This window comes from Aotus nancymaae, unplaced genomic scaffold (assembly GCF_030222135.1).
Source record: "Aotus nancymaae isolate 86718 unplaced genomic scaffold, 86718_ANA_hifiasm-v0.15.2.pri h1tg000065l, whole genome shotgun sequence".
Lineage (NCBI taxonomy): Eukaryota > Metazoa > Chordata > Mammalia > Primates > Aotidae > Aotus > Aotus nancymaae.
This window is the reverse complement of record NW_026988480.1, coordinates 12,224,862-12,247,602: the sequence shown is the minus strand read 5'-3', so window position 1 is coordinate 12,247,602 and position 22,741 is coordinate 12,224,862. Positions and strand designations below refer to the sequence as shown.

At 44.7% G+C, this 22,741-nt stretch overlaps 1 protein-coding gene across 3 annotated transcripts in view; it reads right to left on the bottom strand.

Moving 5' to 3' along the window:
• Positions 1 to 5,299: 5,299 nt before the first annotated feature.
• The window catches only part of GLI3 (GLI family zinc finger 3), a 272,398-nt gene continuing 254,956 nt past the window's right edge, over positions 5,300 to 22,741 (bottom strand). For all 3 annotated transcript variants that reach the window (XM_012473481.2, XM_012473500.2, XM_064366746.1), the window contains 5 exons: positions 19,419 to 19,568; positions 18,369 to 18,533; positions 13,205 to 13,495; positions 8,591 to 8,918; positions 5,300 to 7,681 (listed from right to left, as the gene is read on the bottom strand). In XM_012473481.2, the coding sequence (XP_012328904.2) occupies positions 5,376 to 7,681; positions 8,591 to 8,918; positions 13,205 to 13,495; positions 18,369 to 18,533; positions 19,419 to 19,568 (3,240 nt within the window). In that variant the 3' untranslated portion in view covers positions 5,300 to 5,375. The remainder of the gene's footprint in view (positions 7,682 to 8,590; positions 8,919 to 13,204; positions 13,496 to 18,368; positions 18,534 to 19,418; positions 19,569 to 22,741) is intronic.

The following is a 22,741-nucleotide window of genomic DNA, read 5'->3' as shown; positions in this document are numbered from 1 at the left end:
TCTATTATAAGGACACATGCACACGAATGTTCATTGCAGCACTGTTTACAATAGCAAAGACTTGGAACCAACCCAAATGCCCATCGATGATAGACTGGACAGGGAAAATGTGACACATATACACCATGGAATACTATGCAGCCATAAAACATGATGAGTTCATGTCCTTTGTAGGGACATGGATGAACCTGGAAACCATCATTCTCAGCAAACTGACACAAGAACAGAAAATCAAACACCGCATGTTCTCACTCATAGGCAGGTGTTGAACAATGAGAACACATGGGCACAGGAAGGGGACCATCACACGCTGGGGTCTGTGGGGGGAAACTAGGGGAGGACAGCGGGGGGTGGGGAGTTGGGGAGGGATAACATGGGGAGAAATGTCAGATATAGGTGATGAGGAGGAAGGCAGCAAACCACATTGCCATGTATGTACCTATGCAACAATCTTGCATGTTCTTCACATGTACCCCAAAACCTAAAACGCAATAAAATATACATATAAATAAAAAGAAAAAAAAAAGAAAAAAGCCTAAAAGCAATTTAGAGTCTATTACTGTTTTGAAAAATTGTCAAGAGGTTGAATAGGTAGAAAAGGCATATGTTAGTAAAATGAGATTTTAGAAAGTAAAGGCTAATACGAAAGGAAAGACGTGCTCAGACTGTGTTTGGAGTAGTAAACATACTCTAAAGTCAAACCAAAAGGGAAGACTGCCAAGAAAATAAGTAGAAAACCTGGGAGGAGAAAAAAAGGACAAAGAAGACGTTTGGGCAGCAGGTAAATTTTCCCATCTCATTTTAGCATTCTATTATATTCTTGTTTGGGCAAAATATGTCTTTACATTCCCAAAGTTACTTAAAGGAGATCTTTATAAAACAACAGATTGTAACTCCACTTATTTTACCTCAAACTCTGCTTCCTTTGTATTTCCTCTGCAAAAGGCATTTTTACAAATCTGGGAGCCCCATCCACCCCTGCTCATGTGGATTGAAGGAGCCCACGTCATCCACCTCATCCCTGGGGGCATCCCTTCCCTATGTTTCCTCTCTCTTAGCCTAATTTCTCTCATTCCTTTTATTTTGATTTGCTATACGGCATGTCTCTTTTTGAGCCGACAATTTATACCTGAATATGAATTTATATTTTCATATTTTTTCTCATTTTTCTTCTGGTTTCATTTGGATACCTTATATAAGGGATCTAGTTATAAAAGCAAAGCATCTTGGATTGGATGGGAGGAAATTCTCCCCTGAGAATCAGGAAAGCATGAAGCATTCCTATGGCTGAAGAAACCCTGCGGGAGGGCAGGGAACAATACATCTCCCACAGGACATAAGGCCTGGGGAAAACGAGTATATACACACATGTGTGCATGTGTGTGCCCGCGTACACATGTATGCGCCCATCCTTGTAGTCTTGAGATACCCACAGCCAGGACTCCCGTTCTTCTCAGAAACACTGCCCTCAGCTGATGGCTCAAAAGACATGTGCTACTACTTAGAAAGAAGAAGGGAAGGCTTTTGGAGTGGTTCACGGTGATCTGGAGAACAATATTGCATACCGACAGAAAAAGCGCAGGAGAGAACTTATTCTGACCGAGGTCAGTTATTAAAAGCCACGTAAAGTAGGCTTTTATCATGTCAGAATTTTCTGTTGACCTGTGCTAGGGCATTTCTGAAATGAGAGGATAACATAAAAAAGAGGGACAATTTAAGTTGTTAGACATTAAATCCCATCACCATCCTTCCTCACTGAATGTGGCAAAGCAATACAAGTAAGAAACACAATAATGGTTCCAACTAGTGTGCAGCCCCCACCCCGGTAAACATCCTCACACCACCACGAGCATGTATGTATCTGCATCTTATTGTCTAGTTTAGGGCTAAAGAATCTGGATCTCACAGCAAAAGTCCATTCAGCTTGTACGTGGCGGGGGGGTCAGGATCCAACTACAGGCTCTGGATGTTTTCAAAGAAAGCACTCTTTCCATTCAACTATGCATGTAATAAACAACCCAAAAAGAATTTCCGTACAAAGAATTTTTTATTGACATTGTAAGAAACATTTTTTTTCTTTGTTACAAAAGGACTAAGTGGTTCTGAAAGCAAAGGTAGAGTTCATCCGTGGCTGGGCTGCAGCCCCGGGCTTGAGGTGGGCAAGATCACCGGGACTGCAGGTTTGTCCGAGGAACACCTGGGCCAGTCACATCAGAACGCTATGCCTACGATACTTAAATGTATTTACATGTGTTTCTTTTAAAAAAGGATTACACATTTTATTTTTTAAAAATCTAAAAAAGGTGAAAAAAATGAACTTGTATTTTATTTTACACGTCTGCAGGATACACAAGGGTAACTTGTCAAAAGAGAACATCCTCCTATCAGTTCAAAACAACACAGGAAACCAGGATACAAGACAGCCCCAACTCTGCTACCATCGCACACTCCGGCCAGTGCATGCACAGGCTTGGAGTGCTGATTGGGCAACACCAACTGGTCCCTCTCATTGACAAGATTAACATAAAATAAGGCACATACATCGCAAGAATCAAAACTTTGTGACTCAGGAGGAAGAGCCAATGTGTGAGGAGTTGGGAGGGGTTGACTTTTTCAGAAAAACAAAAATGGTTAGAAAAATAAAAAGTTTGACACAGACATTAAGTAGGAGTACCAGGTGTGAGCCTGCGTTTTTTATAAAAGGCAGGATGGTGACACTAGTGAGGCGGTCCTCTCGCTCTAAATACATAAGTTACAGAAATGGAGAGAGGCTTGGAGGTTGGGGATGGGTCTCAAGATATGAGATGCCTAGCCTACAGAGATCCCAAAAGGATACCCAAAAGGATGCTTCTAAGTGACCTCAAAAGACCTTCCTTCCACTGGACTGCCATGACAGATCACTGAAATTCTCGAGAAGTATACTTTCTTCTTCCCTCCCTCTTCTCCTCCATCCTGAAATTTCCATATTGAGAGAAGCCAACCATTGAGCTGAAACTTGCATCTCCTGCAAATCTAAAAGCAATAGCAAGGGAAGCAAATATGGGGAAAAAAAAAAAAAGGGAGAAACCCAGAAAATGACCTGAAACCATAGGAAGGAGCAGAAGCACAAGACAACAGTGGTGGGTCTGATCACATTCATCCCTCCACGAAGGACGAAGCTGATGCAGGAAATGATGGTAACTGAGAAACGCAGTTGCATCCAAGAATACTACTGGGAGAGCCCACTGATGGAGGAGGTCAGCAGGTGCCTTCCATCCAAGCTCTTTGCTCAGGAGGAGTGGAGAACACTCCGGCCCCATGCTTTGAAAACAAGGGTTGGAAAGGGATTGAGCCAAACCATTAGAGCACCCAAGATAAGACCAGGACCTGGAGATACGGAGATTCGTGGAAAAGTGAGACTGGATCTCTGATTTTGTGACATCATGTCCTGTTTCAGAAACACAGAGAAAGCCTTGCTTTTTTCAACTGAAAAGTGGTAGAGCCTCTACTCTCCTAAGCTCAGATCACTCATTCTCTTTTGTTCTGGGGCTGTTCCAAAGGAGACACATCCTTTAATTTCAAAGATGACTTACATGGGGGAGGACAAGCAGGCATGGAGGGGGAATTGCAGCATCCCTCTGCTCATCTCAGGAACATCTAGTTGAAAGCAAACCCAACAGTCTTAGCCAAAGTCCCCAACAGCAAATTAACCTCCATGCAGATTCTTGGTCCGAACGAAAGCAACATAAACATGAGAAAAGTGGGCTGGTCCTAACACTCTATTATCTAACATTTTATTTTACTTGATTTTGTCTTTTTACTGTAGTTGAAATGGCAAGAATAAAGGGGAAAAGCCACATAATTGAATTATCAATCACTTGCAATAAATCTAATTCCGGGGGTCAATGGGACAGAATACAGCAGGTAGCCCCAGGTGTTCATATTTTAATAGTTTATATATTTTTTAAAGCAATATGCTGGAAAATCCATGTACTCTTTGTGCACACACAGTATGACTTTTATGTGTATCAACTGCACATGGGGCATAGCTGCACTTCAAAAATCTTTAAATGTTTTAATCCAAAACAGAAGTACAGATCTAGTCCACATTACGGACTAACCGCATGTAACATTTAACTTCGTCAATGGATGCAGCATTCAATAGACGGGGTGTGAAAAAAGGCATCCACACAGCTACTAAACACCTTCCCTAGGGCTCTCACACACTAAAAATGGTGGAAGCAATTTATTCCCACTGTGTGGGCTTTCTCTTTTACAATTAAGTTTTATAAATCCCTCAAAATAAGGTATTTAGAATAGAAATTCTCCTTCACTGTAGCAGAATAAATGTTACTGATACAGCTGCTTGTGGGGTTGTTTAAATACCTATATACTTAGAGCTATATATAATCCATTCTCAGTTATAATGGAAAGAGATGGAACTAATCAACAAATACAACAAACCCACAAATATTCCCCCAACTAATTCTATCCAATTGCTTCAATCTACAAGCTCTCTAATTTCTTACCAGAATAGATAGAAGTAGCAACGTAGTTGAGTGTCACCAACTGCCTGTCCCTTCTCTCTGGCTGCAGTGTTAAACAGCAATGAATGTTCATGAAGGTAGTGGGAGGAGAGGCAAATGTGGTAACTGAGAACTGGCCATACAGACACAGCCTCCCCCAAAGCACACTTACGAACACGAAGAGCTGAAAACCGAAACTGTGAGTGCCTATTTCATTTGCAAGAGCCTCACGTTCCCACTTCTGTGTCACTGTGGAAAGTGTGTCCTGAACTGAATTGTGGATGGGGAGAACATCAGTATTCTGCCATCTATGCTACAGTGCACCACAAAAGATTCTTAAACTCGCTATCCATATTCTGATTCTTGTGCCCAATGTGGGAATTAAAATAAAAAACAGAAACCAAAACACAAAACAAAATGTTGAGCACATGTAAAGGAGAATTTTAAAAGCTGGAAGTGTAACCCCTTGGTCACAAGCACACCAACTCCTATTTCCTTTGAGCAACAGCAAAACATGTCAAATCCTTTAATTTGACTGCTCTTCTAAAAGAAAGAATATGCACATCACACATTTACATCGGTTTACTAAAAAAGGGGGCAGGCTTACAGTTTGTTTTTTTTAAAAAAGAGGGTGGTTTGAGTGTAACAATACTGATTCAAAACTGAAATGGAAGACAGTTTCTCCCTAGAATACTTTAGGGTTTTTCAGAGTCCTTTTCCATAAAAGGAATATATTTGAAACACATCCCAGGTAGGTGAGATGAGATTGCTAAAATACATACAGAACTAAAAACAGCCAAAACAAAGTCAGTTTAATCTTTTTGACTCCTATAGATTTATGTTTGTTGCAGTCCTTTTCTTTCCTAAAGCCTATTGCATAACTGCAAGGAATTTGCTTTCTTCCGCTAGGGAGGTCAGCAAAGAACTCATGTCCCCGATAGCCATGTTGGTGGTGCTCATGGACAGCGCTGGGAACGGGAGGGATGCCCGAGGCGTGGTGAGACGGGAGGAGCTATGGGAAAGGTTCTGAATGATACTTGGGCTCAGGGCCCCCGACATCAGGCTGGAGTGGTCCCCATCGTCTATGATGGCATCGAAATCAATCTGTACCCCTTCCAGGTCATGGCTGTCGAGGCTGTCCACTGTGCTTGTCACCTGATTAGCACCTGGGGAAAGTAACTCAGAGTTTTTGGCGCTGGTCCCCTGTAGCAGGCAGCTGGCATCTGAAATGGAGAATGAACCAGCCTTCGTGTCTTGCTGACTGAAGCCCACGGTTTGGTCATAGAACTGACCAGAGTAATTCTGCAGATTAGAGCACAGCGGATGGGACTGCCCTTTCATCTCCATCTTCATGCCATTCACCCTGCAGGTCTGACTTGTGTCACTGAGTTGTCCTGACTGCAGAGCAAGGCTGCCCCTCGGCACAGCCTGGCGCCTGCTGCCCCCAAAGCTGGCACACGGCTGGTAGCCCCTGACGACTGCCAAGCTTGACGGCTGGCTGCCCATGCTGTGAGCCCCTGGCAGGCAGCTCTCGGGCCCTTGATAGATGTTGATATGTGAGGTAGCACTAACCTGCCCAAGCATCTGCTGACCGGGACGGCCTGCCCCCTGGTGCTGCATGCTGTCGCCAAGGAGCTGGTGAGCCAGGTACCCCTGTCCCACCGGGTCCTGGGTCTGCATGCCATTTACCGTGCTGCCAGCTGACTCATTTGGCGCTACCGGCAGGCTGAAATTCAGCTGGCCCCCGCTCCCTTGCATGGGGGTGCCTTTCAGCTTTGAGGCTTGAATCCCTGCCCCACAGGCAGCGTCTAGCGCACTAGGGGCCACTGGCTGCCTGTTGAGACAGTTTCCATACTGCGGGGCCTTGTAGGGCTGTTCATGGAAGGCATTTCCACTGGTGCCACTTCCGGGGCTGCTGTGCAGCACCAAGTGCTCTGGGCCACCATAGGGGCTGCTGTTCTCCCCGAGATAGCCCCCAGCAGGCCCGCTCCTCAAGGGGTTCTGCGGGTGGACCACCATGCCGTTGCAGAACCCAAAGGCGCGAGTCTGCGGCACGGCGGGCCGCGGGCCACACTTGAGCTTGGAGGAGGACAGGTCGGCGCTTCCGGAGCTGACTTCGTTCCACTGGATGGGCAGGTCCGTTTTGCTGCCCTCGGGGCAGGGCTGCTCGAGGGCATGGAACTGCTGGCCGGCGTGGCTGTCTGGCAGCCCGGGCGCGTCAAAGTCACCGGGCCCGTGGGGCACTTTGCTCTCATCCGGGAGGGCGCTCGGGAAGTGCTGCTCGTACCCTGCTTGGTTCTGGGAATTTAAATACTGCACCACGTCGTCCGGCAGGAAATCCTCATCGTTCAAGTTGGCATCAGCGTCCATGCTCAGGGACTCCAGGGTGACGTTCTCGGTGATGCTAGGAGGACACGGGGATGAGTGGAAGTTTCGGGGCTGGCCGCCCTCGGGCCGCGTGTAATTCTGAAGCACGAGGCTGCGCTTCTCCGCGGACGGGGCCATCGCCTGGGGGTTGCAGCTGCTGAGGCTGCCGAAGCGCGGCACGCGGGGCAGGGCCAGGCCCTCGGAGCCTGTGCGCACGGGGTCGCTGGCCCTCCTCACCCCGTGGCCCGGCGCGTCGTGCGGCTGCAGGTGGCGCCGCCCGTAGCCGTGGGCTCCCCCGTCGCTGCACCTCCTCGGGACGTGGACGGGAGGCAGGGCCACGCCGGGCTCGAGGGGGTCCCCGAGCAGCGCCAGGCGCGTCTTCAGGCTCATCCTCTCCATGTTGGGCAGGGGCGTGGGCGGCGGTCCGCCCGTGGCTGCCGCGTATTTGGCCTTGAGGCGGTACTGCTGGGCGGGCGTGAGGCTGAGCAGGCTGGGCAGGCCGTCGCCCTGACTGGCCTCGCTGGAGCGGCGCGAGGCGTCGGTGGAGATTGGGTCGTAGGAGTCGGCCACGCTCACATTCTGAGGCCGACCCTCGGCCTGCGACGCCTCGCTGGAGCGCCGGCTGGAGAAGCAGGGCGAGATCCCCGAGGAGCGGCGACTGCTCAGGTAGGCCGAGCTGATGGTGCTGGCGCTGCTGTCCCTCCTATTGAGCATGTTCAGCATGGTGACGTCAACCCCGGAGAGGTCGCTTCTTCCCGGAAGAAGTGTCATGGGCCCACCCAAGCTGCAGGTGTTGTTGGACTGTGTGCCTGGAGACAGAGAGAGGGAGAGAGCATGCGGAGATGAATTCCCTTCGAAGATGACTTACATCAGGCATGTGCAACCCTTTTCTGTAAAGGGCCAGCTAGAAACTAGTTTTGGTGTCCCAGGCGACACTGTGGGCCTCACAACTACTCAGCTCTGCAGTGTAGCCCCAACGCGGCCACAGACAGCAGTGAGAGAGCAGGCGTGGTTGGGTGCCCATGGAGCTTTCTTTATAAAAACGGGGGGTGGCTGGCGATGAACTCCCTCAAGTCAGTGAAGTCCCTCCCCAAGCACAGCGCAAGGACAAAAAGAATCTTGGGATGTGTACACAACGCTTGAGTTCCAGCCAAGTCCCCAGGCAAAGGTATTCCATGAGTTTCACATTCATGCTCAGGGCGTCCTGTTCATTCCACATCCTATCAACAGGGAACACCTGGGTTAGTGCAGGGGCACGCTTCACCCTCAGGTGCTTTCAGAAGTATAATCTCAGAAGCACAAACTGACCTGGGGACTGACAAGAGGGAGGGATTTTTGCCTTTCCTTGAACTGGGCAAATATAAATAAAAGTGGCCGCTGACCTCCTGTTTTTAAATTTTGGAAACCAGAGACAGAGTTGCAACCACAGATGCCCCTACTGCTGGCATTCTCTTACCCAGTCTAACAGTTACGATTTCACCATCAGAATATGAGTCATGTACAGTCACATTTTTTTTTCTCAATAATATCTACTTCCTAGCTGTTTTTAAAATATGGACCATCCAAAAAGGCAACTTCAATGGGCTGAGCATTAACGGATGGCTACAGCATCATTTTAGGACTGGTGGAGAAACCGGCAAACATAAAACTGAGAGCCTGCATTTAAAAGAACAGAAAAAAGAACCCTGGGTAGATGCATGGTCTGATGTGGAACTCACCATTTCCTATGAGAGGAGAGACTGCAGGGGCTTTAGGGGGTAGAATGGGGTTCAGTCGCGGAAACATTCCATTCACTTGTTTTAGCCTTTCTAGTTTTACGTGCTCCATCCATTTGGTCCCTGCCGGGTTTCTCCTGGCTTGCAAAGCAAGGGCCGTGGTTGCAGTGGAAATGGTCGAGTCCATGATTGGGGTTTCATCGATGGCACTGAGGTCTCCTATACTACCTCCGTCGGTCAGAGGAAGCTCGAGCCCACTGTTGGAATAGTTGCTGATGGGGGACTGTTGGCTGCTGCATGAAGACTGACCACCAGGGCTTGGCTGAGATGTCTGTTAGGGTCAAGTGGAAAGGAAAGAAATGTCACCAGGGAGGGTCAAGGAAAGGGAGCCAATAACGAGAGCTCATGCATGTCAAGATCTTCAAGATCATCCGTTGGTTGAATGAGAAGAAAAACTATGTTCTGGTGAATGGAGCTGGCCTCTTTTGGCCAAAATGACTGATGGACCGCCAGGGTGATGGGCACGGGGAGGCAATGGACAGCAGAGTATGCTAGCTGCGGTGTAACCGGCATGGTATCAGCCATGGAATCCTTCCCTCATCGCCAACTCTGCAAACACACTTCCTTGGTTCCAACCCCACTTCCGCCACTTTATTCTTTGGGCACATTACTTAGCCACTCTAAACCTCAGTTTCCTTATCTATAGAACGGGGACCATTTATTTCAGGGATTGTTGTCAGGAATTAAGCGTGAAACCCAGAGAGCTCCCAAATATAAAAAGACCTGGATAATAGAAATTGGCTCACAGGGTGTTAGCAATTATTATGATCCCAGGTGGTTTTAGTCTTTAGGTTCATTTTGCTCAGCTGAAACATAAATGTAAGATACGCGTCATCAGCATGTATTTCCTCCTCCAACAGGAGCCCCTATAGGCTGTTCAGGGCTGGTTAGCCAAGCTCTTTGTAGCCTCTCCTCCCTCCTTCCACAGTTTCCTGCTTTTGTAGAACCTCAACCAAGGTGTCAGCAAAAGCAGTTGAGAGAGGTAAAACTGCAATCACTTAGCCTGTGCTATACCCAGAAATAAAGAAAGGCTGCAGATCACAGCCGTCGTGAGTCTATAGAAGGATTTCACCATTCCTCTTAGTGTACTCCCTAACAGTTCACTAGAAGGATTAGGAAATGATTCCCTAACCCCAACCAAGTAGACTCTGTAAGACAATGCTGCAAACAATGGAAGGTTAATGTAGTCCACCGGTCCTCAATCAGGGAAAGTACTGCCTCCTCTCGTTCCCAGGGCTCCTGGGAATTCAGGGTGGAAAGTCTGGGGATTACTATATAAAATGGCCTACACTGCACAGGACAGTCGCACAACACAAATGTTCTATCTGAAGTTCCAGCGGTGTCCTGGTTGATTAACAGTCAAATCCTTTTTGTACAGATAAGCAAAGTGATGTTCAGAGAAGTTCAGTGACTGCCCAAAGTCACAAAGTGAATGGTGCAACTAGCCTAGACTCCTAGGCCAGCTACTTCCATGCGTCTGCAGCACCTTCACCAGTGTTACTATAAATACTGACAGCAGCTAGAAGGGAGAGTGCTTTAGGGACAGATAACTACACTCACTTAGTTACAGAGTACTGTAGTATCAGGTGGAACGTGCAGTGCCACCAGAAAGGCCTCTTTGCAGTAGAACCCGTTCGCTTCTTCTGCTATCACAGTACATACACCCAAGCAAATGAACACTTTCTAAATAAGTGCTGCATGGTACACTAACTTTGTCCCGGGCAACCAAGCAGAGCAAAATAAGATATACAAATTTGATCATGAGTATATGAACCCTGCTTAATTTTTGGGCTCAGAAGAGTGCTGGATTGCCAGACCACCTGCTTCTTCCTGAGGTACTTGTTGTTTCCAGAGCTTTGGATGTCTCTTACTCCTGGACTGTCAAATCAGAGTGTGTGGACATGAATCTGTGCATTTGTGCAAACACACAGGCAGATATACTTCCATAGAGCATATAAGAAGGCACAAATGCACTCGCAATTAGGAAATTGCTTCAATGAGCTTCCACACTTAAATAGAGGTTACACTGCTAACAACAAATGAAGCCAGATCTTCCTCAAAGAAGGTGGTGCACGTCTGGATGAATTTGCACTAGTCAATATAATAATGAGTCTTTCAGAACATCTGCTTGGTAGGCCCCAGTGTGATTTGTAATGGAAACCTAGACAGATAGAACAATGAATTTCACCAAGCTAACTCCACATTTTTTCACATGCTGAACGTTCAAAACACATTGCTTCTATATTTGAAACATATCTGAGTAATGTTCACTACCAAAGATATCACAAAACCACAAAAACTAAAGAAAAATTAACACAAAAAAGTAAATGTTAAAAAAGGAAAACAAAATGAAAAGGACAGAGAAGCCAAAATTCCCTCACCTTATTACCCACTGTCCTTAGGAAGTGAGAACAAGACATTTAGGAGCATTAGACAGAAGAGATGTTGCATTAATAAGAAAAAAGAAGAAAGAATTTAATTTATAGCATGATGATCAAATCAAAGACATGTTTTTAAAGAAAACTAGAAATGTCAATTTCATGTTTATTAGTAAATGTCTATAAAGATACCTACTTTTATAAATGTGCATGAGCATATACACATGTAACATCTGCCGCAGAAATGTAATTATTAACGTCACTGAGCCTCGGCTGCCTCAAAATATGGGTCTGGTCTGGCTCTCTATGGTTTCTTTTATATGGTTCTAGGTTGGTGCAAAAGTAATTGCTGGTCTTGTCATTACTTTTAATGGCAAAAACCACAATTACTTTTGCACCAACCTAATATGATTGAATTACTTTATAAAATACTTCACACATTGGGGCATCTCAATGTTGCTGGGCCAAATTTGCATAAATTTTTATTTCTACCGATTTTCTTTTTAAACAATGGATGTTTGAAGAGAAAATGACAATTTTCTTGAGCTAGGAATGTACACTAAAAGTAGAAGAGATTCTGGTTCTTAGAATATCCCAAGAACATGAATCATCGGTTTTTCATGATATAATCTCAGACACTTCAAATTAACTTTCCTTGTTTTGTTAAACACTTGAGCCTAAACTGTTGAATGTTCTGTACAATGATTATAGAAGTAGGCTTTATTTTAAAAATAGACATGTGTTCCCCTCCAAGAAAGTATATAAAACACAGTTTATGAACTGATTAAAATATAGCGATCAATCATAATGTATGTATAAACATTTTATTAAGATACTTTTTTAAAACAAAGTACAGCTACCCACTGAGTAATGTTGAAAAATCTGGATAGCCTATTTGTATTATTTTTGGCTAGACTTAATGTCACTCTCTAAGACTCTTAAGAGTTCAAAGATAAACTCAGTAAGTCATTAAAATATAGCCTCCCACCCTCCCAACGGTGACATTGTACATTATTTCCCACCCACACGTACTGCTATACAGCAACATCACTCATGAATTCATAGGCTGCCCATCCAATTGATACACTGCTCTAATTTTAAGAAAATGCTTGCTTTAAGTATAATTCTGTCTGCCTGATCATTTCCGTGCATCTGGGAATCTGAGCATGAAACTTCTCTCTAGTACACTTAGATTAGAGAGTGACAGCCCAGAACCCAATATATCTGCACAATTAAATCCATTCTATGCATGACCAAATGGGCCGAATCTCCTCTACTATCTACTCTTTTTATTTTTCTTGTTGTCTTTGAAATTTTTAGGTGTTTTACAAAATCACATTCATGAAGCAAAGTCACCAACTGAGGTTTGAAAGAAGCTGAAAGAATAGCAGAACCCACATGTCCTATTAGTCACCAAACAGAAAGATGTTTGCCTACCGAACCTTTCCGATCCCTCCCTTGTGCTCTGCCTCACTGGTTCAGGCCCAACTGGAGAAGTGATCTCCAGTTTACCCAATCTCTAGACTCGTACTGCAGTGGCTTCCTCAAAAAACAAACAAACAAACTCACCCCTGCTGTGCCGATCCCCTCCCACCCCTGTGTTCCTCCCACTCCTCCACCTCCTTAGCTCTTCCTTCTGGAGCACTGAACTCCCATCCCATGGCCTCCTCTGCCCCGACTGACTGGCAGTTCACCCTCTCTTGAATCCTCTTTACACAGACTTGTGTGTAAGCCCCCATCACACTGCATGGTATTTGTTTTTCAGTCTGTCTATCCCATTGGACTGTAAACCCCTAAAGAATACGGGCTGTGGTTTATTTACCTTGGGGTCACCAGGGCAAAGAAGACAGACAGCATGTTTACAAGAAGACTCAGTGAATGATTTTTGACATTACAGACACGCTGGAGAGACAGACAGTCGTGTCTTTCTTCCTTCCATGGCACAGTGGTATGGCTCTGGGAGGGATTTTAAAAATCAGTTAGGCAACCTGGAAACTCTTTTTCTGAGCTGATCAACTTCAAGCAAGCAATCCAGGTCACTGCCCTCATGACCTCCTCAGGTGAGAGACAGCCTGACACAATGAGGACTGGGGAAGTCCTGTCCCTCTATGCACCCTACCTAGCTCTTTTAAATGACCCTGGGCCTGCTGTGAAGTCAGAAGGCGAGTGAATGACATACCATGGGCTTCTCCGCCTTGACGGTTTTCACCTGGAGGCATTCTTCCCGCTTTGAGGTAGTGTTGCTGAGGTCCTGCTGCTCACCGAGGGCTCCCTGAGTCGGCCGGCCAGGCGACCTGGATTGTGAATGGCTGCCAGAATCTCTAGGGGGTGGGGGCCGAGGATGGATGTCCCCTCGCTGCTTCTTGGTGACATGAGCCTCCGGGCCGTGCACTGTCTTCACGTGTTTCCGGAGGGAGCTTGGGTCCGTGTAACGCTTAGTGCAGCCCGGGATTTTGCACACATATGGTTTCTGCCAAATGCCACAAGAATGAGGTAAGAGATTGTTATGAAAGTGATTACGCCCCAGCCCGAAAGTCCTTTATGGTTGTTCATTATACTTTTAATCCTTTCAAAACACTTTCACAAGGCTTTGAGGTGTTCAGATACCTCTAGGAACTAATGGTTTAATAAGGCCATTAGAACACAATTCCCTGTCCATAGAATCTAGCTTTAATAGGTGATGGCTTGAGAGAGAGAGAGGCTCAGGGAGAACTGAGAATGTGTAAATTGCCTTGATATTCTTGGAAGCATTTATACTGTGAGTGAGAAGTATCACGGTGCCATCAGAGGCACTTGATAGATATTTGATGATGATGATGACAATGAAGATGGCTTAAAAGATACCCATCATCTAATCAGAAGACTGTACACCTTTCAAAAGAGGTTGTGTGACAAAATTTCTTATGGATGTCCTGGTTCTGAGACAGAATATCACTCTGATCTTTTTGAAAATGTGCTATTTATGCATAGGCATCATTTTAAAATTGCCTATGTCTTCTCCCACGTTAGATTACACTAAAATGTGCTCCTCCTTCGGGTAGCATTACAAGTGTGGGGATATTCAGGGCTCAAAATAGCCAGAAGCTTTCTGATCTTCGAAGTTGGAAAGCCCTATTATAGACTGTCCGTGAACCCTCATCCCAAACTTCAGAGGGCTGACAGATGTTTTGGGGACCAGGATTTCTGGTCTGTGTTCTTCTCCTGAGCTTTATAACTAAGGTCTATAAATTATTTCATGCTAATCTCATTTTCTGTGTGGGTCAGTGATGAAGCCTGAGGATACAGTCATAAATAATTATGTGAATGCTTATATAAGTGAAATACTTTCTCAAATCACAGAACTGCTGGCCCTTGCTCATGACCAACATCACACTTGTGAGTTTGTTCACTTGGCTTGAAATATAACATATGCAAGGATGCTTTCACGAATATATATTTATATCTACATATGGCAGACGATGAGCTTTTACGTAAGCAATCGTCATGAAAAGCAGGATTAATATAATGTACTTATTATATTTAAAATGATGCTGTGTCTTGTAGAATGTATGTCTAAAAGATGCTTTTTCACTAAAAGCCCAACAATAGACTGAGTGCTACGTAAAATGCTGAAATGTCCTAATGCAGTGAAGCGAAGATCCTGAAAATTATCCTGAGAGGTTTCACCTCCAAACTTGAGATTCCTTTGCGTAGAATTGCTTCCCATTAACTACGAATTACATCTATTCAGGAGCTTGTGTGATTTGCAGTATATATAGATACCTATATATAAAATGAGATGAGCACATCAAATTCTACACATTAGGGACAGAAGAATGGCTCTGACAATTAGTGCCATTACCTTACAGTGTTCTGACCCAGGCCCTCTGCTTGCTCACAGCATTGCTGTGACAGGTTGCTCCATCAAGCAGGCAGACTGGGATATATGGGGCAGAAGTGTGGAGACCAGAAGGAGAGAGGGAGCACAAAGCCTGCATGTTTGAAGAGCTACTCTTCCTATAAATATATGCATGTACATCATGGGTTAGCCTAGAACCAAGGACTCAGCCAGTGTGTAATGAGTATACAAATGTGACAGCTCCTGCACTTCCAGAAACAATAGCCTATAGAAGTGCACCTGTGCTCATGTGTCCTTATGGGTGAATAGACACATTACCCACAAAAATTCACAAGAGTACAGGATCAGGAAATGTATACCTCACAACAACACAACATAAACAAAGTATATTAACCCTTCACATAGCTTTTGCCCACAAATTTTGTTGTGATCAGTGACTGAAATACAATTAGAAGCTAAGAAAAATGTTCTCAGATTTACTGAGGTACAAGATTCTCCAAGCACAAAGTTGCATATGACAAGATTTAATCATAAGAATACAAAATCTGGTAGGAAAAATAAGAAGATGCAATGATCTATAATATAAAGTGCGGATACTATGTAAGGGTATAGACAGAGGAGGACCATTTTTTCAGCTGAGATCATAATGGGAAGCATCAGTTATTAAGATTCTATATCTGGGCTTAATGCCCAGCTCACACGGTTATTGGTAAGCGTTAAATTAGATCATATACATGAAGTGCTTACCAGGATACATGGAACGTAGTAAGCACTCAATATACAGAGGTTTTATTAGGAGGAGTCATTTTACTTGGGATGCCAAAAAGAAGTGTGCTCAGCAAACGTCCAGTGGCAGAGACACTTCATGCACCTAAGCATGACAGTCCACAGCAGTGGCTTCTGGAAGGTTTCATTCATGGTCATGATACTGAGAGCTCAGGACTGGAGGGGGAGCTTGGGTCCTGTAGGAACAGGCACTTATACAAGCTACGGAGTCTAAAGTTTCCCTACAGGAAAGAGCCATTGCAGCTTTCTAGACAGGGAGGTTCAGCCGAATCAGAACTCAGAAAACTTGTTTAGTGGTATCTTTGGGGTAATAATGAGCTGTGTGATCTGGAGTAAGAAGTCCTGTCAGAGCTATGGTCGGTCTAGCAGCCCTAAATGAGCAGGACAGCCAGAGGGACAGAGAAGTGCCAGAAATTACTCCCTTCCTGTTCCAGTCCATTATTTTCTTGGCCACACTTAGAATAGCAAAGGGCTTGACACATAATTAGCTATCAGTATTCGCTTAATGAATAAATGAGGTTGCAATAAGGGGAAAGAAATGAAAGCAAATCACTTATCTAGGATTGTGAGATTGCATAAATCTGGATTTCCTGGACAAACTTAATTTTAATGCATCTGAAAATGTCCATCATTCATACACAGGGCCAAAGCCTTGCATATATAGAAAAAAGAAATATAATGTGTTTGTAAATATGTCTGTGGGTAGAATTTTAATTATGAATTTATGATCGAGGTTAATAATTTAAGTAAATTGCTCAAGTGTGATCAATATTATTGCCCAAGATAAAAGATAACTCAACTCTCACAGGGCATTGCACTTTTTACCTTGCAGAAGAACAGAAGCCCAACTATGCTACAGTTAAAGCAAACAGATATGTACAAATATTTTAGGTCCATAAAAAGACAAAAAAGCTTGGTAATTATCTTTATATGTGTGCATCCTCATCCTAACATACCCACTGGCCAAATTTCTCCACGATAATAGGGGAGAACATTGGCCTAACATCTATAGGAATGAATGCCCTCTAAATTTCTAGCCAGAATTATACTTAAATATATTAAATAGATGAAATACATTCTAAGTCAAAACCCCTTAAAATTTTAAATTGAAATATAGTTCGCATGCCATAAAAATCATCCCTTTAAATTGCACAATTCAGTGGCATTTAGTACATTCTAGACATTGTGTAATCATCACCATTACCTAATTCCAGAATATCCTCACCACCCCAAAAAAAAAAACCTTGTACCCATTATCAGTCATTGCTATTCACTCTCCCCACTGCTTCTGGCAACCACTAATCTGCTTTCTATCTCTATGGATTTGTCTGTTCTAGACTCCCTAAAATTTTGGACAAAACAAGCATAATAGATTATATTTCAGCTACTGCATACTGTAATAGCATTTTTACATTAAAAAATGGGGATGTGGCATCTTTAAAATGTCTTCAAGCAGTTGAAAAGAATGAGATTCTAAATAACTTCAGTTTCCATGACCTTTTCACATAAAAAGTTGGTATATATGAACTTACATGTGTGAGTTTGAGTGTGCTTTTTACAGAGTGTGGTTAATCCCTTTAGAGATGTTTTTGCTCTGTCAGTTTGAGCTGAAGAAAACATGGTGAGAACTATCTTTGTCACCTCAAGGCCAAATGGACACTGAGCAGAAGGACTCACTTTGTCTCTATATAGATTCTCTCTGTCCAGCTCTCTGTCTGAAAGATCATGAATGGGCTTGATCTGTACTCGTGAGATCAAATGACAGCCACTCCAAGGTCTCATGTGTGTGCAATGTTCCTTCTCTAACACATTTCAAGCAAACTGATGACACACTTGTAGCGTGAACTGTTTCATGTTAACAAATTCTGGTTAGCTATCCTATTTGCACTCAAAATGTGGGGAGTCTTTCTGTTAATCTCCTGATACATTCAACAGAAGGTTTCACAGACAAGCTAGAATTTGAGCTAGACCTCTAAGGCCGAGCTGGAAATCTGTAGGAAGATGTGCACTAAAATGTAAGCAATGAATCTGGAATAATTTTCATTCTTACGCCTCTCTAAAATTTAGGGGGGATAACTACCTAAAAAGAACAGTAACACAACAGGAAGCACCCTGAAGCTTTACTCAAAATGTTGTCTTAAATGACTGCCTAGAAAGTATCCTGGGTTTCTGAGACCATCTTCTAAGTTCCTTTAGAATTTACAACGTCTGAAAATTGCATTTAGCCAAGACTAGTTGCTCTGTAAAAATCTTTTTTGATATAATACATTTGAAGGTACCACTTGGAGGAAGCAAGTAAAAGTGGACGACTTAGCAGGAAGCTGTCAGCTGTCAACATGCTACTTCTTAATATATCCTTGGGGCTTACAGGGTCATCCTTTGCATGGATTCATGCTATTTTGGGCAGTGACTGGCTCGGATTCCAAGTTAAATGATCCCACTGTTTGACCAGTAGATGGCAGTTCAAAACAACATGAAACTAAAAAGTTCACTAGGGGTTTTAAGAAGTTTCCTCTTCATCTCTTATTATTCTCCAACTAAGGTCCAGTTTTCAGTCCCGCCTCAGAAGCCCAAGCCTTCACCTGCAGGGGCAGAGCCCACTCATGCTGGGAATGGCCAAGAGGAAAACAAAACAGAACACACTACGCCTTCCCATGTGCCTTCCCGGGGATGGTTCTTTGTTTCCTATGCAAACTCTGTGCCCATGGAGGCTGCTTACCTCATTGGAATGCGTTCTGTTTTGGTGCTTGGCGCGATCAGAGGCATTTGAGAAAGCCTTGTTGCAACCTTCGTGCTCACAGACGTATGGTTTCTCTCCAGTGTGAGATCTCAAGTGTGTTTTCAAGTTTTCTAGTCTCGAGTAGGCCTTTGTGCAACCTTCAAACTGAGGACAACAGGTAAATGTGGATGACTCTGCACAATGGCAACAGCAGCTTATGCCTAACACGCCCTCCAAGCTGATGAAAAACTGACGTTTCAAGGGTCAGCAGCTTTTCAAAACCCAGGAACAAAAGTCCACTAAACTCTGCATTTATTGGGATTCAGATGTAGCTTGGTGCAGTTCAAGATAAAGAGTTTTCAGTGCCAGTGAAAGTCCTGAAGTTTTGTTTTTTTTTTTACTAGACCGCTCAGTGTGGACAATGAGTTTCATTATCTGCTCATTGATCTCCTCAAATTCCCACTGATTTCAGATTCAGCACAAAGTTCATTAATATAGCTTTGTGTCCATACAAAGACATGGAATTTGATCATGCTTGTAAAGGGCCTTTAAGATGTAAAGTACCAGGGCTCAGTGTGCCCAGTGCGCCTTGTGGGCACCACAGTGAGGAATGCACAGCCTTGCAGCAGGCCTGTCCCATTCCATGCGCCTATGCTGTGCCCAAGGACTCAGTAGGAAAGGAAGGGAAAACTTTAAAACCTGGTATAGGGATTAGCTGTTTTAAAAGTCAACTTCAACTTTGTAAGTTGGAAGCTGGCACTTCCCTTTGCCTTCCGAGCCCCAGGGTACCGTAAGTTGTTGGGCTGCGGCCAGCAGGGTGACTCTGTGTTCATTCCCAGTGCCAGCCGCTGCTGCCCCCTTCCCACTCTGCAGAGCTGCGCTATCCAACTCAATCACTCAAACACCCAAGTATTTATCACCAGACAACACTCCAGTCCTCTTCTCCCGCCACCCAACCACACTTCCCCTGAGCTGGAGTCATCAGCTTGCACAGCTCTTCTGAGTATGTGGAAGGATCCACGTGTGCCTGCCGCCCACTTCTGTACTCACAGTGCATTTGTGAGGCTTCTCGCCCGTGTGTCTTCTCATATGCACTACCAGCATATACTGGGCTTTGAAGGGTTTCTGCTCCCTTGAGCAGTCCAGCCACCTGCACACAAACTCCTTCTTCTCTCCATGAATATGGTCGTTATTTATATGCTGGAGTTTGGAAAAAGGGAGAGAAATCAAATGGAAATGTATTCCTCATTTCTGTAGGCAACAGAAGAAAAGGCAAAAAATGCCCCAATCTTAAATCCTAAAGACTACACAAATAACTTTACCATACTACAAATTTTAAAAATTCTAGTTAGTACACTTCTCAAGTAAAGCTGCTTCTGCTAACTCTGTATGCATGCCTCTTAACCCGTGGGAGTGGCATGACTGGGGCAGAGCCTGGCATCCGAGGAAATATACCACAGTACATCGGGCATCTGAAGAGCAGAGTTCAATTCCAGGTTTGGGACCAGCGAGTTACGAAATGGGGTGAGCCACTGTTGACCTCTGTCATTTTTCCTTGTCAAGGCTGGGGATTGAGGCTGAACAACTGCAGAGACATTCTCCAGCTCTCAGGCGCTAGGCCATGGGTTAGTGCCGTGGCTCAGACTTCAAACAGGGAAGGCAAACACAGACATGCACAATTCCAGAACAAGAAAACCAAAATTACTTGCAATCAAAACTTTAGCTCAGGGTTAATCAGACTGCTTCCTGAATAAGAATTACAGAGAAAAGAATTATCCTGAAGAAGAGAATTGTGTGGTTATCAACAAATGATTTAGTCTTCCAGGGCCTTAGTTTTCTTCTCGTAGAAAATAAATGACTGGATTCACTAGTTGCTAGGGGCCTTTCTAGCTCTAAAATTCTGTTTAATTCGGTTTTTAACACAAAGATGAAGTTCTCTGAATTACTTACCATTTCAAAGTTTTAGAATCATTTATCTAATTTCTTGGAGTAATACAACTGGGAATCATTAGAAACCTATTGCAGAACCAGAGGAAGAGAGGCTTCTTAATTTCAGTCAAATTAAGATCAATTTCAATAGGTTGAGCATACGATTTTAACGTCCAGCTATAGACTACTGAAGACATTTGTATCCTAGGTTGATGCTGCTGGTCTTTATTCTCTGGTGATTCCGCTTCTTATTTGCCTTAATTTAAGGCTTGTGGGAACACTTTCTCAAGTATACATAGAAATACACAAACCACCAAAAAACTTCATTCAATAAGAGAAAGCTCCCTTTGGCTCCATGCCCTGCGTGGTAGTGACACAACCTCTCATTACTTTCCTGCTGAGACCAGGGCTCCTAAAGTGGTGGTTCGCTGTGGGTCTGAAGGTAAAGTTCTGCCCTCAGAGAGGGCGTTTCCCAGTTTCTCCACTAGATGGCCTACTCCTTTAGGGAAAAAAAAGTTTTATAAAAAATAAAGTTTTCTGGGCTGTTTCTGGAGTTTAAAACTGGGTGAGGACAGAGAAAAGAAATTGTTGTTCTCTATCTCCTCTCCTCTCCTTAGAGCAGCTCCCAGAAAAATCTGATGAACAGTGGAGAGTGATTGGTACATCACAGTACACAAGGAGACAACCAGGGTCCTGTCAGAAGCTCTGAACACGACAGAAACGGCAGTGGTGTGGGAGCAACCCCATGGTCAACAGATGTGGGTTTCCTATGAAAAGCCAACCATGCTCCATGTGAGTGTTTCTTAACAGTTATGATGATGCACACAGGTATAGGAAGAGAACAGATGTGCTGGACAGGGGACGATGGTCAATCTGCACATGTCGGCTTCCAGTACATCTTTGTAGCCCATACACAAGACCAGGGCTTTCTTAAATGTGTGCTGAAGCCCAGCGTTTGAAACCAAGCCCACATCACACAGAGCGGTTCTATGGATTCTCAGACGGGAGAAAAAGAAGTGATCGCACAAAACCACAGTTGCTCTTGGTTCAGTTTTCCAAGCTATTGGAAACAAAGCTTGGGTCCTTGGATTAAGGCACATGAAAGAGAAGGAAAAAAAGGAAGGAAGCAAGGGAGGAAGGAAGCAAGGAAGGCAAGCAGAGAGTGAGGGAGAGAGAAGGAATGGGAAGAATAAGGAAGGAGCCCACGAGGGAGACAGGAAAAGTTAAAAGTGGGAAACTGAATTACAATTTGTGCTGAGCCGACTGCTTAAGGCAGGATCCATGTCTTTTAGCTCCCTGTTCTCTCTCATGCTTTCGTGAGGATGTGCCGGGTGCCACTCACACCCTGCGCTGGGGAACATGACAGACATGATTCTTGCCCCAAGGAATTAGTCTACCAGAGGGAAACCAGTAATGGCCTAAATTACTATACCATTACAGTTGTGATAGGCATTATGAAGGGAAATAACAGGGTTTCATAAGAACATGTAATGGGATCCTCCGTCAGTGTGCAGCATCAGCAATCAGGGTCTGCTTCTCCAGTGGAGCAGCATTTACTGCAGGACCTGAAGGATGAGTACAGACACACCAGGTGTGCAGGGAAGAATGGGGTGGGGAATGGGACACCACAGCAGACCGATGACACAGAAGCATCCGCAGAAGAACAGAGCCTGGTGCCTTTGAGGAACAGGGTGAGGACCACGCATGGCAGGAGAATTGGCCAGGGAGGGACTGCCACTGCTTGGCATGGCGAGAAGGCATGAGTTTTCTGTGGGTCAAGTGGACATCAGTGAGGTAGACAAGCTTGGGCTAGCTTGCCAGGGCTCACCTAAAATGCTGTGTGCTCAGTCACGTCTCCAGCAGTGAGAATGTGGGAAGTACCCCAAGGCAAAACTCACACACACCCCAGGGAAAAGCCAGACTTGCATATCTGCCCCTGTGGAGGAGAGCATCAGGGATACCTGGTGCTACTCAAGGGAGCAGGGATGGCCAAGAGGGAGATACTAGCAGTGGCCAGCAAAGAAAGACACTCATCGCTTCCTTTTCTGTCTCATCCAACACACTGCAGGAGCTGAACCCTAGAAAGAAAGAGAAGATATCTCCTGGAGGCAAACCCAGGCCCTGGATCCTTTAGGTGAGGTAGCACAGGGAGGGCAAACAGCCTGCCAGTTCCCTTGATGCCCGTGTCTCGCTGCTGACGGAATGGAAGGCTCTGGATCGGACCTGAGATTGGAGGCTTAAAATGGACAGACTTCAGCAATCCAAAGTGACTGGGAAGGTGTAGAATCTGCCTACAACGGTGTTGAGGGATCTGCCGCAGGGTAGGGAAGGGAGAGCTGGCAACCAGCAGGGGAAGGCTGTGCCTGGAAAAATCCCAGTCATTCACATGTATATCGTGCCCCGCTTTTTCTACCTTTGCCACTGAGACAATGTGTGGAAACGTA